Here is a 20,652-nt window from a genome sequence, read left to right on the forward strand (position 1 = left end):
CTGTCCCCAGAGCCACCTGGGAACATCTCAGGCATGTCGCAAGCTGGGGCAGGCTGACGCTGCCTGGCTCCTCCGAGGCCACCAGTGTGTCCAGCCCTGTGGGAGAGGGACAACCCTGGGCAGAGGTTAGCCAGGAGGAAGAAGTTGCCCTGCCCAGTGGAGTTTTTCTTCATTCCTTGAAAGCCACAGAGACCTGCTGCGCGGGATTCGGGGCTGGAGGCAGCGCCGGGGCAGTGCCGAGGTGGAGCTGCCGTGATGGATGGTGACACCATTCCGAAATGCCTCTACCATGGGTGATGGTGCCAAATGCGCTGCAGCTGCCAGAGGGGGACGCTCAGAAACAGTACCCACCCACCATCTAGCACCCGTGGGAGCACTGCAACCAGCACCCACGGTGGCTTTTAATCTGTGCCTGGGATGGTGAGAGCCACACTAGGCCAGGAGGTGGCACGTTCCTGCCTGGACATCTCCCAGTGCCCATGGGGGCAGGCAGGTTCTGCCCTTGCTGCCTTCACATCATGAGGCAGCCTGTCCCCGACAAGCACAGGGAGCTGGTTCCCAGGCTCACAGCCTGGCAAGGGCCAGATTTGCAGAGGGACACGTGGCTGCTGTGCCCTGGACCTGCTCCAGGAGGGGAGCAGCCCTGCCTCGGACCCCAGACAGGTCTGGCTGAAATCCCCCAGGAGAGCTTTGTAAGGGACAGGTATGGTTGAAGACAGTGTCATGGACCAGTGACTTTTATCTCTTCAAGAATTAGTCACAAAAAGGGCACATACTCTTGATTTTACCACGCTATGGCCTTGCGCTCCAGCCACTGCTCCTGCCCTTGAGCGTGCAGCCTTGAGCCTAGCAGCAGTCCTCACTCCTTCTGGCAGGGTCCCCCCTGGGTGTCCCTGTACGGAGGGGATCGCACTGTTCCCGGGAATGACTACGGTGCCTGCAAGCCTCAGGGCTGGCTGCTGCAAGCTGAGCACCTGCCCCAGGCAACAGGGCTGGGGATGCAGTAGGAGGGATGCTGGCTTGGCCTGGTGGGTACCACATCACCCCAGCCTCTCAGGCACAGGGACAAGGGACACCAGCAGTGTGTCAGATGACTTTATTGCCACAGCGGTCACGGGCCAGACCCAGTTCCCAGCAGGGGTCTGGGTCCAGCCCCTCGACCCCTCTAATACTGTTGTAAAGATGAACCACAAGTGTCCACGCACGGGTGCTGAGCATCCTTCATCCTGGCCCCCATGGAGCAGCTCTGGGACATCGCTCCCATCCTGCTGCCTGCACCTCTGGGAGCTGGAGGCCAGCAGGGAAAAGCAAGGCGAGACCAAGGGTACAGAGCACGCCAATCCTGGAGCAGCAGGGGCTGCCACCATGTCCTGCCCTGGGGGCTGCTGGCGGTGGGGAGCAGCACGAGCCCCCTCAGCCCCCTCAAACCTCCATGCCCGGTGCCTGCCCCAGGCCCAGCGCCTGCACCAGCTCATCGCTGAGCCCGCTCTTCAGCGTCCGTCGCACTGTGGGGAGAGGAGAGGGTGGCACTGGCAGCACGGGCAGCACTGGCTGCCAGGATCCCACCCACCAGGTGCCTGCCCAGACATGGTGGCCCCTGGCATGCTGGGGAGGGGAGGGGTGCAATGGGGTGCAGTGGCATGGTCTGGTCTCAGGGGACATCCTGCTGTGGCCTGATGGGCTCAGCAGTGGGGAAGGAGCTAGGCAGGGCATGGGGACAACAGGACAGAGATGGGACAAGGCATGGGGACAGAGACAGAGATGGAACAGGGACACAGAGATGGAAAAAAGCATCTGGGCAGGGACCAGGACAGAGTACAGGGACAGGGCCATGGAGGTGGGACAGAGACACTGAGATGGGACAGAATACAGGGACTGGGAAGTGTATGGGCAGAGATGTGCAGGGATGGGACAGGGCAGGGAGGCAGGAACATAGAAGTGGGACAAGAGTAGAGGGGCAGAGCATGGGGACAGAGATGGGACAGGGCACAGGGACAGGGGTGGGACTTACAGGACTTCCTATTGCCACGGGACCTCCTGCGCTCCTTGTTGGCGCAGGGCCGGGGGTTAGTGTTGTGAGTCACCGATTTCACAAGCCGGTCCATGATTTCATCCGAAGCATCATCTGGGGAGCTGGGAATGTCCTCCTGAGCAGGAGAGCCCTGGGTCGGGGTGGTGTGCCCTGTCCCTGCATGGGGACAACAGGGATGCTGGCATCAGCCATGTCCAGCCAGCTAGGCATGCCTTGAGTGCCTCTGCCACCCAGCTCCTACCCCGGCTGGCTCGGCTGCGGCGGGCAGGGGCATCTGTGGGGGAGGTCAGCAGGTTCCTCATGCTCTCGTGACCTGCTTCCATCTGCTCCTCGGGGCCACTGGACACCACGGCGGGTGGCAAAGCAACCTCAGCAACGCCGGAGAACTTCTCGGTCTGCAGTGGGAGGAGAGGCAGGCATCAGGGACCTGAGGGGCATCACCTGCTGGTGGCAGCCAGCTGAGCATCCCCATACCTCAGTGATGAGCCGTCCCCGGGTCTTGTTGCGCTCACGGTGGGCAGCCCGTTTCTTCTGTTGCAGCAGGACACGCTCCCGGCAGGTACGGTACTCCAGGGCAAACTCCCGCAGGAGCTTGCAGATGGGCATCACCTTCACATCCCGGGCTGTGCTCGCCGGGTACCCCAGGTAGAGCAGGAAAGAGTGAAACCTGTGGGGATGTTGGTCATGGCGAGCCACCAATGGGACTGTGGGGTTTCCACCATATCCCCAGAACCTCAGACCACCAACCTGTTGAGGATGCGCCTGTGCACCACCTTTAACACGATAATGCGCTGGGTGCTGTCCTTAAGGAAGTCTGTCAGCTTGCTCTTCAGCACTGGCTTGGTCTCATGCTTGGCAATCACCTTCAGGTTGTCCCAGGAGGCCCTGCACCTCCGCTCCAGCTGCACCAGGCTGTTGGCCAGCTCATCAAAGTCAACCTGGAAGAGCAAGATGTCAGCCCTTGGCCATGCTGGTGGAGCTGGGCAGCCATGGGACTCACACCCTTACCTTGCCCAGGTGTCATCTCCCTTGCCTCACCTTGGCAGAGCGGGTGATGGAGGCAATCTCTGAGTAGAGGTCAGTGGTTTCTGGGAACTTCTCTACTACCATCTGGCAGAGATGGTGGAGCAGGGACTGCCGGTGCACCGTGTCCTTCACTTCTGAGACTTTCTCCAGGTAGCCCAGCTCAAAGCCTCTGCTCTGAAACCCCAATTGACTCAGCAGGGCCTCTCCATCCCTCTTCCAGCAGACCTCCAGAGTCTGCAGACCCACTAGGCACCCACCAGTACCACGCAGCCCCAGGCACCACCCCAGGCTTCCCACAATCCCTCCTGGGTACCCATGCACCATGGCTGGTCCTGCCTTTGCAGCACAGACCACGTCCCTCCATGCTCTGCTCCTCACCTGGGAGCCATTCAGGAAGTTGCCCATGGCCAGCAGTGTGGCCAGGATGCATTTGAAGGTGTGATTTCTGGCCAGCTGCTCCATGCCCACCTTCAGATCAAAGAGTGGCTCTGCAATCTCCTGGGTGAGTTGAGAGGCAGGTGAGACTCCTTGGCCACCCTCTCTCCTGGGAGGTTCAGCATTTGCCCTTGCCCATGAGGACAGCCACCTCAAGGTCAACCCAAGCCCATGCTTGCCTTGGGGACCTGCAGCTCGTCCCCAGCCAGGACGGCACCTCCTGTACTTGGACATGGCTGGTCCCCACCAGGAACACACCTGACTCAGTGCTCAGCACCGGTGGGGCTGGCAGAGGGGGTGCATGGCTCCGTACCTGCTCCAGGCTCTCGTAGTCCAGCTTGAAGGCCCAGAGCTGGAGCCTGGCCGTGAGGTCACTGATGGAAGACAGGGCGAGCAGAAACTGCTCTGCAGAGCCCAAGGGCACATCAGGGTTGGCCAGTTGGGCCTCCTGGATCTTCTGCTTCTCCTCCTCAGTCGGGACCATGGTCAGGATTTTCTAGAGCAGGCAAAGAGATGTGTCAGACTCCAGACATGTCACCATGGGACATGTCACCCGAGGGCTGGCAGTGGCATCATGGCATGGAGGCCTCCTGACCAGGGGAAATGACCCACATGAGGACCTCAGAGGAACCGAGCTTCTCTGGTGCTCACCTCAATCCCTTCCTTATTGACTGCAAACTCGTCAAAGTTGAGCACAGCTGTCTTGATGATGTGCACGGGTGGCAGCACCGTGAGGCCAATGTTGATGGCATTGCTCCTCTTGGGATCCAGCACCACCACCACCTTCTTCCCATCCATGGCCTTCTGCAAAGAGGGCAGGATGGATGGGGACAGCCAGGCAAAGGGCTCCCCTTCATGAAAACACCATGGACATGGGGAGCTGATCAGGGACCTGGTGGTGAGCCAAACCTGCCCATCACCATCCCCACCAAGGCTCTGGGCTGCAGGTACCCATCCTCAGCATAGGGTAGGGGTGACAGTGCATGCTGCGTGTCCCCACAGGAGCCGACATCCTTCCTCCCACCCCTCAAGTCCCCTCGGCTGATGGGTGCCAGCCCACTGGTACCTTTGAAGTCGACACTTCCTTTGACCGTGACTCAAAGAGATGCTCCAGTTTGGCAGCATTGACTTCAACGTTCTGCAGGGACGCCCACAGGGTCACCTGGCCAAACCTGCCTGGCCCCACAGTGCCATCCAGCTGCTTCAGCTCCTTCCAGAAGAGCTTCACTGTCCTCTTCTTCTTGGCCTGGGAGGGACCATCTGTTGCTGAGGGGCCTGACAGTCCTGGTGGGGGTGGACAGCCGGGGACTGCAGGAGGTGGAGGTGGAGGGCAGCCAGGGACCGCTGGAGGTGGAGGTGGAGGTGGAGGGGGTGGGCAGCCAGGGATCGCAGGAGGCGGAGGTGGAGGGGGTGGGCAGCCAGGGATCGCAGGAGGTGGAGGTGGAGCCATGCAAGCTCCAGCATTTGTTGCTTTAATGCTGGGAGGGAGAAAGGAGCCGTTGGCCATGGGCCCCATGTCCAGGATGTCAAAGTCTTCTTCTTCCCCCAAATCAGTGAAGTCCAGGTCCTTGATCTTCAGCTGCACGGGGCTGGCCTCCAGGCGCTCCCACGTCAGCTCCATGTCCTTCTTGATGGGCATCATCCCAGTGTTCTCCAGCTTCTGCGTGTGGGTCTCGGCATCTATGCTAGACATGGCACGTGCCAGCTTGGCATGGGCACTGGACACAGGCCCATCAGGAGCCCTGCCATGGAGCCAGGCACCCTCCTGCTCCTGGCTGCCACCTCCCTTGGCATCCATCTCCACCTCACCCTGGACCATGGGGGATGACAAGACCTCAGGGAAGACCTTCTCCTTCCTCGGCTCTGAGGAGCCCTTGGCATAGAGCATGTCCAGCATAAACTTGGTGTCGGAGGAGATGGTGCCACAGGAGTCAGTGGTGTCCATCTGAGCCAGGCGGGACCCTGCAGGGAGAGGGGGAGAGGCTGAGACAGCCTGCTCGGAGTGGGGCAGGTGCTGCTGGGCTGCACGTAGGGTTGGGGTCCTGCTCCCCAGCAGGGTGTGCTCGGACACTGGCGTAGGGAGTTGGCACAGGGAGGTACCACCCAGCTCCTCTATGGCTCTGGGTATCACAGGCATGGGCTGGGGACGGAGGGGCCACTAACACCCACCCCAGGCACCCCGACGAGCCCAGAGCCAGGAACACACACCCCAGCAACACCTACTTATGCTGGGTGGCTCCATCCTGGGCTCAGGGGTGCTGCTGTCCCTGTCCCATGCAGGAACAGTGGGATGCTCCAGCGCAGCGTCACCAAGGACATCGAGCCGTCCCTTGGCCATAGAAGAGATCTTCTCCTTCTGGGCTGCAGCCAGGTTCTCCAAGAAGCGAGCTCTGCAAGACAGGGGCGGGTGTTGGCTGGGAGCAATGCAGGGATGGGGATGACAGAGATGATGGGCAAACCATGCCACGCCACACTGCACAGCCAGCCCCACAACACCGAAACCCCCTGCACTGGCCACACTGCATACGGCACCGGGAGGATTCAACCTCCTCTGAGCCCTGCAGAGAGACAGGTGACGCCACCGTGGCTTGGGGACAAGGATGCGGCAGCCCCATGGGAGCCAAAGGCTCGTGCTGTCAGGGTGCCACCATCACCTGTTGGTCCCAATGGACCTGGTGCTCACTGCAACCCTTGTCCAAAAAGCTGCAAAACCCAGGAGGGCACTGGGGCACAGACCGGGGGGGGCCCTCCTGCTCCTCATGCCCTGCGTGGCCGGAGCCCAGATGTCTCTGGCCAGGCACCAGCCCGAGGAAGCGCATGCCTGGAGACACACGCATGCCTCTACTTACTCAAACTTCCTCAAAATAGGCTTGTCCCCATGCAAGGAGGGGGCATCCTCCCGCCTGAGGGAAAACAGGGGTTAGCCCCCACTGCTGGCAGCCCCCTGGGGCTTGTGGCTCCTGCACACACCCGCCTGGCAGCCCTCCAGCGTGCGACCCTCGCCCTGCTGTTACCCCATGGCCCTGGCGTTCATGGGGAGCCAGGGGAGCCCCAGCAAGTCCCCACCTGCATAGCACTGGGTGCTGGTGAGACGGGGCACCATCCCCCCCGACCAGAGCCACCTGGTCTGCCACCAGGATGGCAATGCCAGCCCCCTGCCAGCCCCCAGGTGGGCTCTGCCACCCCCAGCAGGGACACCTCACCCCAGAAGCTGGGGATCAGAGGGTGCCATCACTCCGTGGGGGTTGCTGGTGATGGGGGAGCAGACTGGGGTCCCCCAGGCAGGGTTCGGAGGGAAGAGACGAGGGATGGGGGCAGTGAGATGGGTGCAGGGGGCAGCGAGCGGGCCAGGGCAGTGCCTGCTCCCACCAGAGCACCACGCTGGGAGGAAGCACACAGATGCAGAAACCAGGCACTTACCAGACAGGGGCAGTTTGGCACAGCCTGCAAAAGGAAAGATAGAAAGAGTGGGCAGAGGAGAGGGCAAGCGTGGGTAGAGGAGGAGTGAGGAGGAGCTAGAGCAGAGACATGCATGCCCGAAAGATGCCCTGTGGAACCCCTGGCCAGACCCTCTCAGTTGCCCGCTCCCCTGTCACACTTCCCTCCAGCCCCAGACCTTCCTTCCCCCTGGGACTAGGCGCACCCCACGTTCCTGGGAGCCGCCTCCTGCCACTCCAGGGGGAACCCCCCCCCATGCACCCAGCCTCTCCTGGCTCCTTACTTGTAGATGCTGCGCTCGCCTGAGCCTGGGGACTGTTCCTTCTTGGCCTGGGGGGAGGCCAGGGCCAGCTGCATGCTGGATGCACTGTTGCAGATGGTGCTGGGACAGGGCCTGGAAGAAGAGGTGACATGAGCTGAGAGCAGGTCCCACAGGGCCACCCTCCACCCTGGCACCAGCAATGGACTCAAGTGCTGCTCATGCTGCATCTCCACTATCATGACAGCATCCCCATGGGCTACCTCCAGCCGCACTCACTCTGCTGGGCTGCTTGGCGCAGGGACAGCCAGGGTGTCCTGGGTGGGGGGCTCCTCTGGGGTGCCAGGGGACCCTGGCAGCGGCGGGGCACCAGGGCTGGGCTCCGTGCAGCTGCCCTGGGATCGCCACCCACGCCGGCCCTCTTCTGTCCTCCTCCGCTCCTTGCGTCCCCCCGAGGGCAGCTCTTCCACATCATCCTCCAGCTTGAGTGCGCTCTGTGGAGGGGCAGGGAGGGCATGGCACCCGGCACAGCACCCCTGCCACCCCATGCACCCACTCTCCCTCCTGCCATGGGATGTGGCACATGGCCAGACCCTGCGGGAGCCCCACTCACTTCGTAGAGTGTGAACTGCTGCTTCAAGTCGAGGTCGGTGCCCTTGCTGCCCAGGTACTGCTGCACCACTCGCTCCATGCCCTGCTTCTCCAGGCAGTCCGTCACGTCGTAGAAGGTGTCCTGGTCCGGGAGGGCTGCCAGCGTCTGAGCAGGACCAGATGGACACTGCTGGGACTGGGGTGACCCACACTGAGCCCTGCCAGCATGGCACTACAGGGACACCTGCCACCCTCCCAGACCTTGTTGATCAGCGTCATGGCGAACACCAGCAGCTCCGTGTCAGCCCCATTGCGTTGTTCCAGGATGGCCATCAGGCTGGACCACGGACAGGTGCCTGGGAAAAGCGGCACATGCAGGTGACACACAGGCTGGGGGACATGCCATCCCCAAGCAGGGACCTCGCAGGAGGCTGGGGCTGCACCCACCTCTCGCCTGGTCCACGGTGTTGACGGCGCGAATGAGGAGCAGGGCGTTGGGCTCTGTGTACTCCACAAACACCAGCAGCAGCTTCAGTGCCATCTTCACCACCAAGCGAAACTGGGACAAGGGATGGCGGCTGGGATGGCAGCAGTGGCAGGAGGCTGCCAGCGCGATGCGGCGGCACTGTGGGGTGGCCATGCCCATACCCTGGGGCTGGGGGCTTTGCCATGGGGCTAAGGACCAGCCTGCAGCTGTGATGCTGATGGCTAAGGGGCACTGGGAAAGGACCTGGAGCAGGACCCTCTCACTCAAGCTCTGCACCCAGGAGCACATGAGGACAGGGAGCTCTGGGGACCCTGAGTGATTTCCAGATGGATGGGAGCAGGACCCAACACATGCAAAGGTACAAGGGCACCAAGCCCAAAGGCAGATGGTGGGGTAAGGACCCTGAGGGACAGTGCGAGGGGACAGCCACAGGCGGGGAAGGGGGATGCAGCAGGGGCACAGGCAGACCAGAGGGGCAGCAGGGGCTTACCGGGCTTCCCGACAGCGTGTACAACCACTGGACGGTCTCGTTGTGGTTGATGACACCCTGCATCCCATCCACAAAGAGCATGATCTGGCTCAGGGCTGCAAGGCAGAGAACGGGCAGGGTCACAGCGCAGCGGGCAGGGCTGCAGCGGGCAGGGCTGCAGCAGGCAGGGCTGCAGCAGGCAGGGCTGCAGCAGGCAGGGCTGCAGCAGGCAGGGCTGCAGCGGGCAGGGCTGCAGCGGGCAGGGCTGCAGCGGGCAGGGCTGCAGCGGGCAGGGCTGCAGCGGGCAGGGCTGCAGCGGGCAGGGCTGCAGCGGGCAGGGCTGCAGCGGGCAGGGCTGCAGCGGGCAGGGCTGCAGCGGGCAGGGCTGCAGCGGGCAGGGCTGCAGCGGGCAGGGCTTTCCTATCCCCGCACAGCATCGCCATGCCAAGGGCAAGCTCTGGCAGCTGCCCGTAAGCTTGCCCAGGAAAACTTTCTGGCTTAGCCCTCCTGAGTGCCAGCCTTCCTCCCTGGGGACGAGAGGTGCCCTGTACCCAAATACCAACCCCGGAGGATGTAGTTCTGGTAGTTCTGGTCAGCCTCTGCTCCCACTTTGATCAGGCACGTCAACCCATCCAGGTTCACGAACTCCGGCACCAGGTCCTTGTCCTCCTGCGGGGCGAAGGCCAGGCGTTACCCTGGTGTGGGGAGGCAGCCAGCCCTGGGGGAGCCCCCCTGCCCCCCCCACCGCACCAGCATCACCATACCTGGAAGAGCTGCTTGAGGGAGAAGAGTGATCGCCGCAGCTCTGGCCCCTGCGAGTTGTACAGCTTCTCTGGAAGGGAAGGAGAGACGGGGCACAATGGCCTCACCCACAAGGGCTCTCTGCTGACCCGGGGCTCTGAAATGCTCCCAGCTGCCTGGGAAAGCCCCACATCTCAACTCAACCCCAGTGCCATCACCCCAGGATGCTGGCATTGCCCCTGGCTGTGCGACATGCAGAGGTGGAAGCAGCTGCAGGGCCACAGCTACTTATTTCAGCCCTGCCACTTTCCTATTTACTTTTTTTTTTTGCTTTTTTTTTTTCTGTCCAGAAATGACATAAATATCCCCCTTGGTTTCCTGTGCAGAACTGAAACAGGAACACGGGCAGGAGGCTGAGCTACTTTTAGCCATCCCTCTGTGGGCAGAGCCCTGCCATGGTCCCAGAGCCCCCAGCAGCCCCACGGCTTTGGGAAGAGCTGCAGGATGGGGACATGAAGGACAGCAGTGTGACACTGGCTGCTCAGGGACAGAAGGACAGTCACCAGGCTAGAGACTATGTGCTTACAGGGATGGTGCCTGTGGGCAGGAGCCAGCACAGAGCAACTGGGGCAATGGGAAGCTGGAAAGCCCCACCTAAGCAAACAGAGAGGCCAGAGCCATTGGGAATCAGCACTTCCTGCATCCCCAAAACAAGTTAACTGAGCATCACAAGTTATTTGGGTCAGGCTTAGAGCTATAACAAGCCAAAAGCAAGCTGTCCAAGGAGCCCTCCAGACATGCTGATGAGAGCTCTGTAAAACACAAGGTCCTGGCAGCTTCCTCCACCAGCTTATCATCTGCTTGTCAGAGCAGCCGAGAGGGAAAGCAGAGCAGCACAGGGCTCAGCCGGAGCCTGGGAACAGCCGGCAAAGAGCATGACCCCAACCCCAGCCTTCCTGCATTACTCGGCTGCAGCCCTGCACAGCCAGCTGATGCCCGGCCAGCATTGCTCTGCTCAGCACTTCTTTTCCCCCTGCTAAGGGGAAAAAAGGCTTGAGACTCCTGAATATCTTGCAGAACCTCCAAGCAGGCTGTCAGAAGCCATGGCAGCAGTTTCTGCTGCGCAAGAGCTATTTGTATCCTGCAAAGCTATATTTAGGGCTTGTCTGAATGACCCAGAATATCTTCAGTGGGTGGTGGGCTCCCAGCTGAAGAGGCAGAAGTCTCCAATATCTGAGGATGGAGGGGATTAACCCAGTGGGTCCCCACCAGCCTCACGGGGACCATGTCCCCTGCATCTCTGGGAGGGGTTATCGGGTGGGAGCAGCCCTGAGCCATATTGCTCCCTCTCTCCATCACAAAAAGCCCGGCCAGAACTCATTGTGGAGGCTGACCCCCCTCATCTGGGGGGGGGCTGAGCCGCTGGACCCACACCAGCCTGGAGGAGGGAGCAGCCCAAACTCACCAATGATGGCATGGACTCGGACGGAGAGCTGCGTGCGCAGGATCAGGGTCGGCCGTCTCCCCTTCCTAGGGTGGGGGAAATGCTGTGTGAGCACCTGCAGTGGGACCCCCACGGCCCTTTGCCTGCTGCGCTCACACGCAGGTGGGGCCCCTGTGTCCCATCTCTGGAGGGCTCAGCCACCCCATGTGCCTCACCTGACCTCCTCGTAGAAACCCTCCAGATCATCCTTCTGCTCAAGCAGGGATAAGTCAAGGTCCAGGTAGTGTCCAGAGGGTGAGACCTGCAGTGTGCAGTCCTCCAGCTGGGGACGCAGAAAGCCCGGCTGAGCCCCCGTGCCCACCACAGCCCCCCCAGCTCCTGGAGGTTGCTACATCCCTGGGTCACCCTCCTGCCCATGTCAAACCCACCAGGCAGCCACATCCCCGAGCAGGGTGGCAGGTCCCACCCTGTCCCCAAGCACTGGCCCTGTAGCAAGACGCCCTAGCACCCTGTGCCCAAGCCTGGCAGCGGACTGGGGCGAAACATGGAGCCTCAGGCTGCGAAAAGGCAGAGCGAGGGCGGCCCCACCGCCGCCGGGCTCCTCAGCCATCCCTTGGGTGGGAGCCACGGCAAGAGGCAGATCCACTCCCTGGGGCTCCCCTTAGTCAGCCGGGTGCGCCCAGGGCAGGATCTGCCTCCTCCCAGGCCTGCTGCCTTTGCCTGGGCAGATGAATCACCTTTGTCTGTGACAATTAGGTCTGTAGGAACTGCCAAGGCCCCCGGCTGGCCAGGGACACCCCAAACCAGAGCATATCCCACAGGGATGTGCCCTGGCTGATGGAGCCTCTGGCTCAGCCCACAGTCCCGTAGCAGCTTCCAGCAGGACAGGGAAAAGCACATCCCAAGGCAAGGCTGGGGTGAGGGCATCTCCCCTCAAAGTCCACATACAGCACCCATGGCGCACCCCAGCTGGTAGGCACGGCACCCCAAGGTGGTCCAGGCACAGCTGCTGCAAAGTCCCTGAGACACCTGGGGCCCAGCAGTGCCCCACAGCACCCAGACAGGTCTCCTGCATGAGCTCTGGATGGGACCCAGCAGTTCACCCTCCAGGCATGTGCAGAGGCAGAGGGAGGGCAGCGCCTGCCTGGTCTTGCCAGCACCCCTGCCACTCCAGCGCATCTGGACCGTTCCTAAAGCATTTGCAGCCATCCCCCCACCCCCACCCCCCCAGCTCACCTCACCTCCAAAGAACTGATGCTCCTTCCCAAATCTGCACAGCAGTGCTGTGTAATCACCTGGGGAGCTGAGGACTGGGCATAAACCCCCATTATTATTGCTGCTACTGATGCAAAAAAAAGCAAGCAGCAAAAACAGCAACAGGGGAGAGAAGTGGGACTCACCAGCCATCTAAAAACCTACCTCAATTTCAGCCCCAAATTGCAAAAAACTTCGAGCTGAGTGCAGAAATACTCGGTGGCTGAGGAGCTCAGGTGGGGACAGTCACAGCTCCTCTGCCTTTACCACTGATGCTGTTCAGTGCCGTGGCCCTGGCCATCCTCCAGCAGGCTGGAGACCCACAACAACACTGGGTACGGCGCCTGCATCTTACTGGGGTCGCTTTCAATGAAAGCCCCATGTCTTCAAGTCAGAACATAGTGCAAGAGCTCGCATGTACGACTTCACCGTGAGCGTGATGTTAAAACCAGAGGGCAAAGGAAAAATGCCACGTGCACTAAAATAATTAATGACTCTGACTAAGCCTCGGGATAACAGGCAATTTGGCAGGGTACTGCTGTTGGGCTGGACTCCCTTGTCAATGTTTTTAGTATCCTGTCTATCTCCAGTAGTTGCTGGCCACACCAGCCGGCCATGGCAACATACACCAAACACAGGCTGCTGGCACTGGGCAAGTGCTCCTGGCTGCCAGCTCTGCCTCCACAGCGGGTGTTGCTAATGCTGACCCCACGCAGAGTTTGTTCGCTGGGGAAAAGCCTCAATTCCTCCACAGGAACAGGCTTTCCTGAGCATCCCTGCATCCGCCTGGGCACTCAAACACAGCAAAGGGCAACTCACAGCTCCAGCACAAAACCTTTGTCTCCTCTGGGCTGCCAGAGCCCCAGTAAGCCGGAGTTAACACCCCCAGCTCCTACCAGGGGGCTGGTGACATGTCCCAGCTGGTGGGGAGGCCAAGCCCCTGGGACTCCACCCCTTGTGTTTCCCATGTGAGCTTGGCAGCGCTCCCCATGAGGGATGCTCGGAGCACCAGGCCCGGGTTTGGCTGTGACCCCCCTGGTGAGCACCAGCCCCCGGGGATGGAGACAGGATGTCCCAGGCTCACGCTGCCCTGCCAAACATCCCAGGGTGGCACTTCTGTGCCAGGGAGCACGGACTGCCCCAGCACAGGGGTTACTCTGGTTATTCGGATGAGGGGTTTAACACTGGTTATTCGTATGAGGGGTTTACACCATGCAGGATCTGAGCCGGGACCTGGGGGCTGTGCTGCTGGGGATGGCACATTGGGGTCACAGGGCACTGACAGCTCCCGCCGCGGGGCAGCTGTGATCCATCTGCCTCCTGCCTGTAAAACCATTTTAAAATGAGCTGGGCTTCACGGGCCATGGGGACTTGCAGGCAAAGCAGAGCTGACGGAGGAGAGCATCCCACGCTCACACCTCCCGCCCATGGCTCCCGGGAGCCCCAGCCACCTCACAGCAGCACTGATGTCCTTCATCCCCTGCATGGGGAGGTTCCGAGGTCTTGCTGAGGAGTAGATGCTGATGCCACCCTCAGTCAGGGACAAGGACCCCAGGGCCCAGAAAGCTTTTCCCTGCCTGTGTTAACCCCCACCACTATCTACCCTGATGCCTCAAACGTGAGATATGGGAAAGGTGGGAACACATGGATCTCCCTGATCCTACTAACACCCATCAGCAGTGACTGTCTCTGAAGCTCAGCAAGAACACACGTGCCAGGCAAGCAAGACTCCAGGGAAAGCAGGCTCCCCCCGGAGTGGGACTGCCCCCCGCAACCATGGGGGTGTGATGGAGACATGTTCACCTCTGAGTCTGAGAGATCCTCCATCCACAGCTGAACTCGTGCCACCCACCACGGTACCCATCACATTTTCCTGCTCACCCCTATCACGTCATCCCCACGCAGGAGGATGCACCGAGGCCGGGCACTGAATAGCTGCTTTATCTGCCAGCAGAGGAAACACTTTTCAACCCCCTCTAACCCTTTCTGTGGTAACAATTTCCCAACGTTGCTGAAGCTCTTCTAGGAAGGCTATGGGGAAATTACAGAAAAAATACATTATTTGCTTCTGCTTCAGCAGTTAAACACAAGGCACTGGTGGGTCAGAAACGCCCGGCATCTCAAGTCTCTTCTCACCGCCCCCCCCCCCCGCTCCAAACACATGGGGACTGATGGTTTACAGAGCTATGCCACAAGAGGAACCCCAGTCAGCAACCAGTGCCTTCGCTGCGGTTCGGTTTCAGGGCTCAGAGGGGTGTTCATTGCCAGGGCACTCGGTTGCTGCCTCCTGCCCACTCCTGCCTGACAGATGGCAGCAAGTGGATGGGAGCACTGCCATTGCCTTATCATGGGGGAAAAAATACCCAGGCCAGGAGGGATCTCTGGAGGTCACCCAGAGCTGGCCCAGAACTGCACACTCGCTCGCACACGTCCCCCTTGCTGTTCATTAAGAGATCTCTCATTTCTCATCAACAGCCCCATGGCAGTGGGAGGACCCCAGTCCCAGCGAGCAGCTGGTGTCCCAGCAAAGCCACAGCACAAACACCTGGCTGCAGCTCCCACCCAGGGACCCATGCAAAGATGGTGCTGGGGAGCACCAGAGGCTGCTGAGCACCGGCACTCGGCTCTAAGCCTGGCAAGCAGCAGACAGCAGAATTGAGAAGCGGTTAAGCTGGGGGGACCGCAGTGCTGCTGAGGACCCATCTGACCGCTTTCATGCCTGCCAGAGGTTAAGTGGGGCAAAGAACCTCAGTGAAGCCCCCCCCTCGAGGCAGTTTGGCAACAGGGCTGGTGGGATGGGGCTTGTGCACTTCATGTGTGCACCGAGGTCACCCCAGCAGCTTTCCTTTATCAAGCCCAAGAGCTCACAGAGAGCTTATGGCACTGAGGCCAACAAGCTGTTTGCTTTTCCCCAGGTTTCCGGGGGAGGAAGGGAAAAGCAAAGCTCCAGGCCACTGGGTTTTGCAATTGTTTGGAAAAAACCCTAGATTCAGAGGTGAGATAGTGCCGGGGGCAAGGGAGCACAGTGGCCTTTGGGGACTGAGGGGTCAGCCAAAAAAATTTGCACTGTCAAAACCTGCCTGCAGAGGTTCAGAAAACCCCCACACCCAGCATGAGCATCACCCAAGGGTACTCAAAAAATGCTGGAAAGCAGGAGAAGATAGTATCGGCCTGGAGCTGAACAATGCTGTAGCAGCAAACAAAGCAGGAAGGTATTTTCAAGCACAAACATGCTTTCCGGAGAGCATGAAAAAGTCATCAGCAGCGGGTTGTGCTCGGGGAGAGGAAGCACCGACAGTGTCACAGGGCAGGACAGGCTGTTCAAGGCAGCAATGTCAGCACGAGAAACCTCCTGCTCATCATCTCTAGGCTGCTCCTGGCTCAGGGAGAAGCTTTGCTGCGCCCAGGGAAGCAGGACCTGGCTGGTTCCCCATAGCAGCTCATCCCCTGGGTGCCTGCGGTTCAGTCCTCTGACAAGGTGGGGACCCCCAGTCCAGCTGCCTCCCAGCCATTGCATCCTCTTCCTCTTGGTGCTTTGCAGCTCCAGGCACGCTGCCTGGCAGGACAAGCCTGGCACCGGGCAACCTCAGCTGAATTTTTTTATAGCCCATTCCTTGGGAAAAATCTGACTGTTCATTTACTAATTTTAGAACAGCAAGTAATGGAGCTGAGTACTACCTGGCACAAAGGGCACCAAGGAGGTTTCAGCTGGTGGTGCCAGGGTAACGACGCCTGCGTGGCTTTGGGGTAGCTCTGAATTTGGACCGACCCGGGTGGTTCGGGAGACCAGCCTCTCTCCACAGGGTGTAAATCCTGCTGCAGGAGGCTCCTGATGAACACATACATCAGCTCATAGAAACGCCAGCCAGTATCTCAGTGTGTCAGGCTGGGATGTACCACAGCCTTCGCTGGCTCAGAAAGCTCTGTGTAATAAAAGCAGCATGGTTTATAACCTATATAAACCAGGAATCTGGCTCGTAAGCCCAGAGCAGGGTCCTAGCTGCTCACTTGTGATTTTAACAGGGGTCATGCAGGAAAACTACAGAAAGAAACATCCAGAGCCTGGCTTAGGCAGAGAACAGAGCCTGAAATCCCAGGATCAATGCACCTCTGCTGGGTGCAGGACCTCCTTGCAACGCTCCCGCCCTCGGGAACGCCACCTCTAGCCCCCCATTCCCCCATGCCACCACCCCAGGCTGGCAATCCCGTTAGAGCCAGCTCCTGCCCAGGGAGGAGAGCACGTCTGAAATTTGAGTTTGCTCCATTTGTCATGTCTCGGCTGTTTGCTCCCAAACAAACTCCGTTTAGTCACCACCTAAAAATCCCATGACGGCAATGACATGAGACACTGCCACTTTGCTCCAAGAAAAATGAAAAGGGGAATAAAAGGGAAGTTTTTTTGGGTACAGGCAAAGGTCTGGCAGTGATCCCCCCTCCCCTGGCAGGCCAGCGAGCCTGGTGCCAGGCACACTGAGCTGGTTTCCCCCTCCTGCTGCCCCCACCTCTCCTGTCCAGCTCGGGGCAGGGCACATTCCCCCTGCCTGCCCGGGTTCGTGCCTCCCTTGCTTGCACTCCCGCTGTGCTGCAAGACAGAGATACTCAGCCCTTGCCAAAGCTCTGCTGGGTCCCACATTCGTAAGGAGGAAAACAAGCCCATCCCCACCCTGTGAAGGGTGCTCTGAAAGCATCATGCCAAGAGAAGACACCCAGGAGGGAGGGTCCCTGGTCTCCTCTGCTCCCCAGCCTGGGTCGGGCCTCAAGGCACGCACACAAGAAGGCACTTCAGCTTCAGCCTCTGCCTTCCTCCCGGCTGAGGAAATTGCCCAGCATGAGTTTCCGTGCTGCTCTGTGTCGCACCGGAGGAACAAGGGGCTGGTGGCCGCGCTGTCACCCCCCCAAGACCCACGTGCTGCAGCGAGCACGACGCTGGCCGGGTCCCCGGTCTGCGGGAGCCAGGGTCTCCCATCAAGGGTCGAGGCTCAGCTCTGCTCACCGCAGCTGGTGTGGAAGGGGGATGCTGGGGTGGGAGCACGCTGTCCGGCTCAGCCCCGACGACAAGAGGATGGCTGCCGGCCCCCATCCTGCTTCCCCCTGCCCTGGTTCCTGCCCGCTCTGAGCAAGCACATCCTCTTCCTCCCCGCCGACTCATCCGGGGCCGGCCGAGAGCTGGCATCTCCCGCCAGGGCTCACGGATTCCGCCGTGACTCACGCCGGGAGCGCTGCCCGGGCTGCGGCGGGGACCCTGCGCCCCGGCCCCCGCCGCCCCGCTCCCTCCAGCGCGCATCCCCCCGCCCCGCCGTCCCGGCGCTCCCCCGCCCGCCCCCGGACCCCTCACCGGCAGCGGGGCCCCGAGCAGGCGGTGCAGCGCGGGCAGCTGCGCTCCTAGGGCCAGCGCCTCCGCCACGGCGTAAACCGGGGCTCGCCGCGGCTCCGGGAAGCTGCCGCAGCCGAAGGGGTCCGCGTCCTCCAGGTACTGCACCCGGCAGGGCACCGCCGCCTCCGCCATGGCAGCGCCGCCGCCGCGCGCTCGCTGCCGGGGCGGGGCTCGGGGAGGCGGGAGGGCCGCTCTCCTTGGCCACGCCCCTCCGCCACGCCCCTCCGCCACGGCCAGCGGCAGCGGCAGCTCGGGGCTCGGCGCGCCCTCCCGCGGCTGCCTCCCGCCTCGGAGGGATGCTCCGCTGTCAGGGATACTCCACCGGGATGCTCCGGTGCCAATGATGCTCTGCCGGGGTGCTCCGGTGTCAGGGATGCCCCAGTGCCAGGGATGCTCCAGCGTTAGGGATGTTCCACTGGGATGCTTAAGTGTTAAGGATGCTCCTCTGTCAGGGATGCTCTGCCGGGATGCTCCAGTGTCAGGGGTGCTCTATTGTCAGGGATGCTCTCATGCCAGGGATGCTCCACTGTCAGGGATGCTCCACTAGGATGCTCCAGTGACAAGGATGCTCCACCGGCGTGCTCCCGTGTCAGGGGTGCCTCGGTGTCAGGGATGCCCCATAGGGATGCCCCGGTGTCTGGGATGTTCCAGTGCCAGGGATGCTCCACTGTTGAGGATGCTCCATTGGGATGCTCAAGTGTTAGGGATGCTCGGGTGTCAGGGATGTTCTGCTGGGATGCTCTAGTACTAGGGATGCTCAACCAGGATGCTCCAGTGCCAAGGATGATCTGCCAGCGTGCTCTGGTGTCAGGGATGCTGCAGTGTTAGGAATGCTCCACTGTTGGGGATGCTGCACTGGAATGCTCCAGTGTCAGGGATGCTCCACTGGGATGCTCCAGTGTCAGGGATGCTCCAGGCCCTGGGGAGCTCCACACTGCTGGGCAGGGCTGCTTGGTGGGCAGCTGGGCTGAACCCCCCCATGTGGTGGGGGAGACGGCAGCAGAGGGAGGAGCTGCCCTGCCCCGGGCAGCCCGGAGCTGGGGGTGCAGCAGCACCAGCAGGGCAGCTCAGTGTCTGCAAGGCCAGGGCTGGTGCTAACAATGGTCCAAGACGGGTCATGTAGTGTTCATCATCACGGCTACGGTGGGCTTGGAAGGGAGCACACAAAGGAGAGCCAGGACCCCTGGGAGGACCCAGGGGGGACTTCGGATGCACCGGGGATGGGACTAGGCTCATGGGAAGGTCTCATGGCTCTTGGACTTAGCATGAAGCATCGCTGGGCATGCTGAGCACAACCCAACAAGGCAAAAGCAATTTTTCTTTCCAATTGATGACCTGGGCAGTGCTGATGGCCCAGTGCAATGGAAGGGCAAGCAGCGAGCCTTCCACTCGCTTCTGGCTCTGGCCTGGGCTCCCAGTGCGAGTAAGGTGTGAGCAGAGTAGGGGGGAGCTCCACAGAGACACCCAAGCACAGGCTGGGTCCAAGAGGCCATGGCGGCAGGGTATGACCAACCTGGGGGAGGCAAAGCAAAGGGAGGTGTTTAATTACACCTTTGTCAACTTAAAAGGGGAGCAGGAGGCAGGCTCTTCCCTGCGGCATCCCTTGCAAAGCCATTCCTGCGCTGCCTTTCCTGGTAGGAGCCGGCTGGCAGGGGTGGCAGCAGCAGGCTGCTTTCCCCAGCCATTTTCTTCCACTGGCAAATGCTCCCAGCAAACGCTCGCTGCACATTTCTGCCTGGTCGGAATGCTGGGAACAGGTGACACTGCCGGGGGGGTGTTCTGCAGTCTGTTCCCCCTGGGCCAGCGGGCTCTGCCTGGCACTCAGCATTTGAGGATGCCTGTGCCATAGGCAGCACCAGCCAGATGCTCAGCCTGGCCAAGGTGTCCTTCTGTCGTGGCTCCAGGGACACAGCTCAGAGCTGGCTCCTCATGAAGCACACTGTCAGTGTCCCTTCCTTTGCCCTGCCAGGTGGCACCCATGCTGCTTGGGCATCCCTTGCTGCCCCCCCCCCCCCCCCACCCCCACCCCGGGACACGGGGCCCTGGATCTGGGAGCCACAGGGATGGGATGTGGGAGACAGGGCACCTCCTGGGGCATGGGGGATGGCCCAGGGTCAGTGGGCAAGTGGAAGATTTTAGAGGTTTCTGAGAGAGGCTGGGGAGGTGAGGGGGACCCAGAAACCATAGGGGTGCCCCTGGGGTGCTCCCAGGATGGTGTTCAGGCAGCATCTGGGGCAGGGGTGGGTGGTCTTGGCTGGCAGCAGAAGGGGCTGGGCTGGGAGAGGGATTGGGGGTGGGGTGGGGGGATTAGTGGGTGCAGGAGGACTGGGCCAGGGTGAGGTGACCTGGGCAGAGCAAAGGCACCAAGGGAGGGCACAAGGGACCAGGGGGATGTAGGGGGCACTGGGCAAATGCCAGGGGACTGGTGTGGGGCAGGGGGCACTGGGGCAGGGGCAAGGGGCACCAGGGAAGGTGCAGAGGGGACTGGCATGGGTCGAGGGACACTGGGGCAGGTGCAGGGGCACCAGATTGATACAGGTGACAACAGGGAAGGTGCAGGGAGGACCAGGACAGGGGTCTGGCATGGGCAGGGGACACTGGAGCAGGAGCAGAGGGACTGAGGTGGGGCAGGGGACACCAGGGGGGTGCAGGTGACCCGAGGTGAAGAGGGATGCAGGAGGTGAGCAGGGTGGTGTTGGGTCCTGGGGCAGTGGTGGGAGTGGGGTGGGACATTACCAGGGGCCAGGACAGTATTGGGGGGGGCAGGGCAGTACCAGGGACCTGGGACATCGTGGGGGTGCTGGGGCATCATGGGGAGGCTGGGGCAGTACCGGGCCGGGGCATCGGGGGGGGGGGGGGGGGGGGGAGGGGGGGGGGCGGCGGTACCGGGGACACGGGGCAGTACGTGGACTGGGGGCGGTACCGGAGGGGCCGGGGCAGTACCGGAGGGGTGGGGCCGGGGCACTACAGGGGGCCCAGGACATCATGGGGGACATGGGGCACTACCGGGGCCGGGGCATCATGGGGGCGCTGGGGCAGTACCGGGGGGCCGGGGCAGTACCGAGGGGCCGGGGCAGTACGGGGGGCCGGGGCAGTACCGGG

General features: G+C 61.5%; 1 protein-coding gene across 2 annotated transcripts; it reads right to left on the reverse strand.

Moving 5' to 3' along the window:
- Positions 1-1,081: 1,081 nt before the first annotated feature.
- FHOD1 (formin homology 2 domain containing 1) lies at positions 1,082-17,711 on the reverse strand. 2 transcript variants are annotated; one of them, XM_040615235.1, is made up of 22 exons: positions 17,512-17,711; positions 11,138-11,244; positions 10,944-11,008; positions 9,502-9,569; positions 9,301-9,406; positions 8,759-8,853; positions 8,229-8,340; positions 8,043-8,137; positions 7,804-7,947; positions 7,470-7,684; positions 7,215-7,325; positions 5,717-5,883; positions 4,560-5,455; positions 4,145-4,297; positions 3,807-3,989; positions 3,437-3,556; positions 3,071-3,232; positions 2,780-2,970; positions 2,507-2,699; positions 2,274-2,427; positions 2,012-2,188; positions 1,082-1,505 (listed from the first exon to the last, which is right to left on the reverse strand). In XM_040615235.1, the coding sequence occupies exons 1-22, from the start codon at positions 17,680-17,682 to the stop codon at positions 1,423-1,425; spliced, it is 3,768 nt and encodes a 1,255-aa protein (XP_040471169.1). In that variant the 5' UTR covers positions 17,683-17,711; the 3' UTR covers positions 1,082-1,422. The 2 variants fall into 2 exon arrangements, with proteins under 2 accessions (XP_040471169.1, XP_040471171.1); XM_040615237.1 differs by lacking the exon at positions 3,071-3,232.
- Positions 17,712-20,652: the final 2,941 nt, after the last annotated feature.

This window comes from Falco naumanni, chromosome 15 (genome assembly GCF_017639655.2).
Source record: "Falco naumanni isolate bFalNau1 chromosome 15, bFalNau1.pat, whole genome shotgun sequence".
NCBI lineage: Eukaryota > Metazoa > Chordata > Aves > Falconiformes > Falconidae > Falco > Falco naumanni.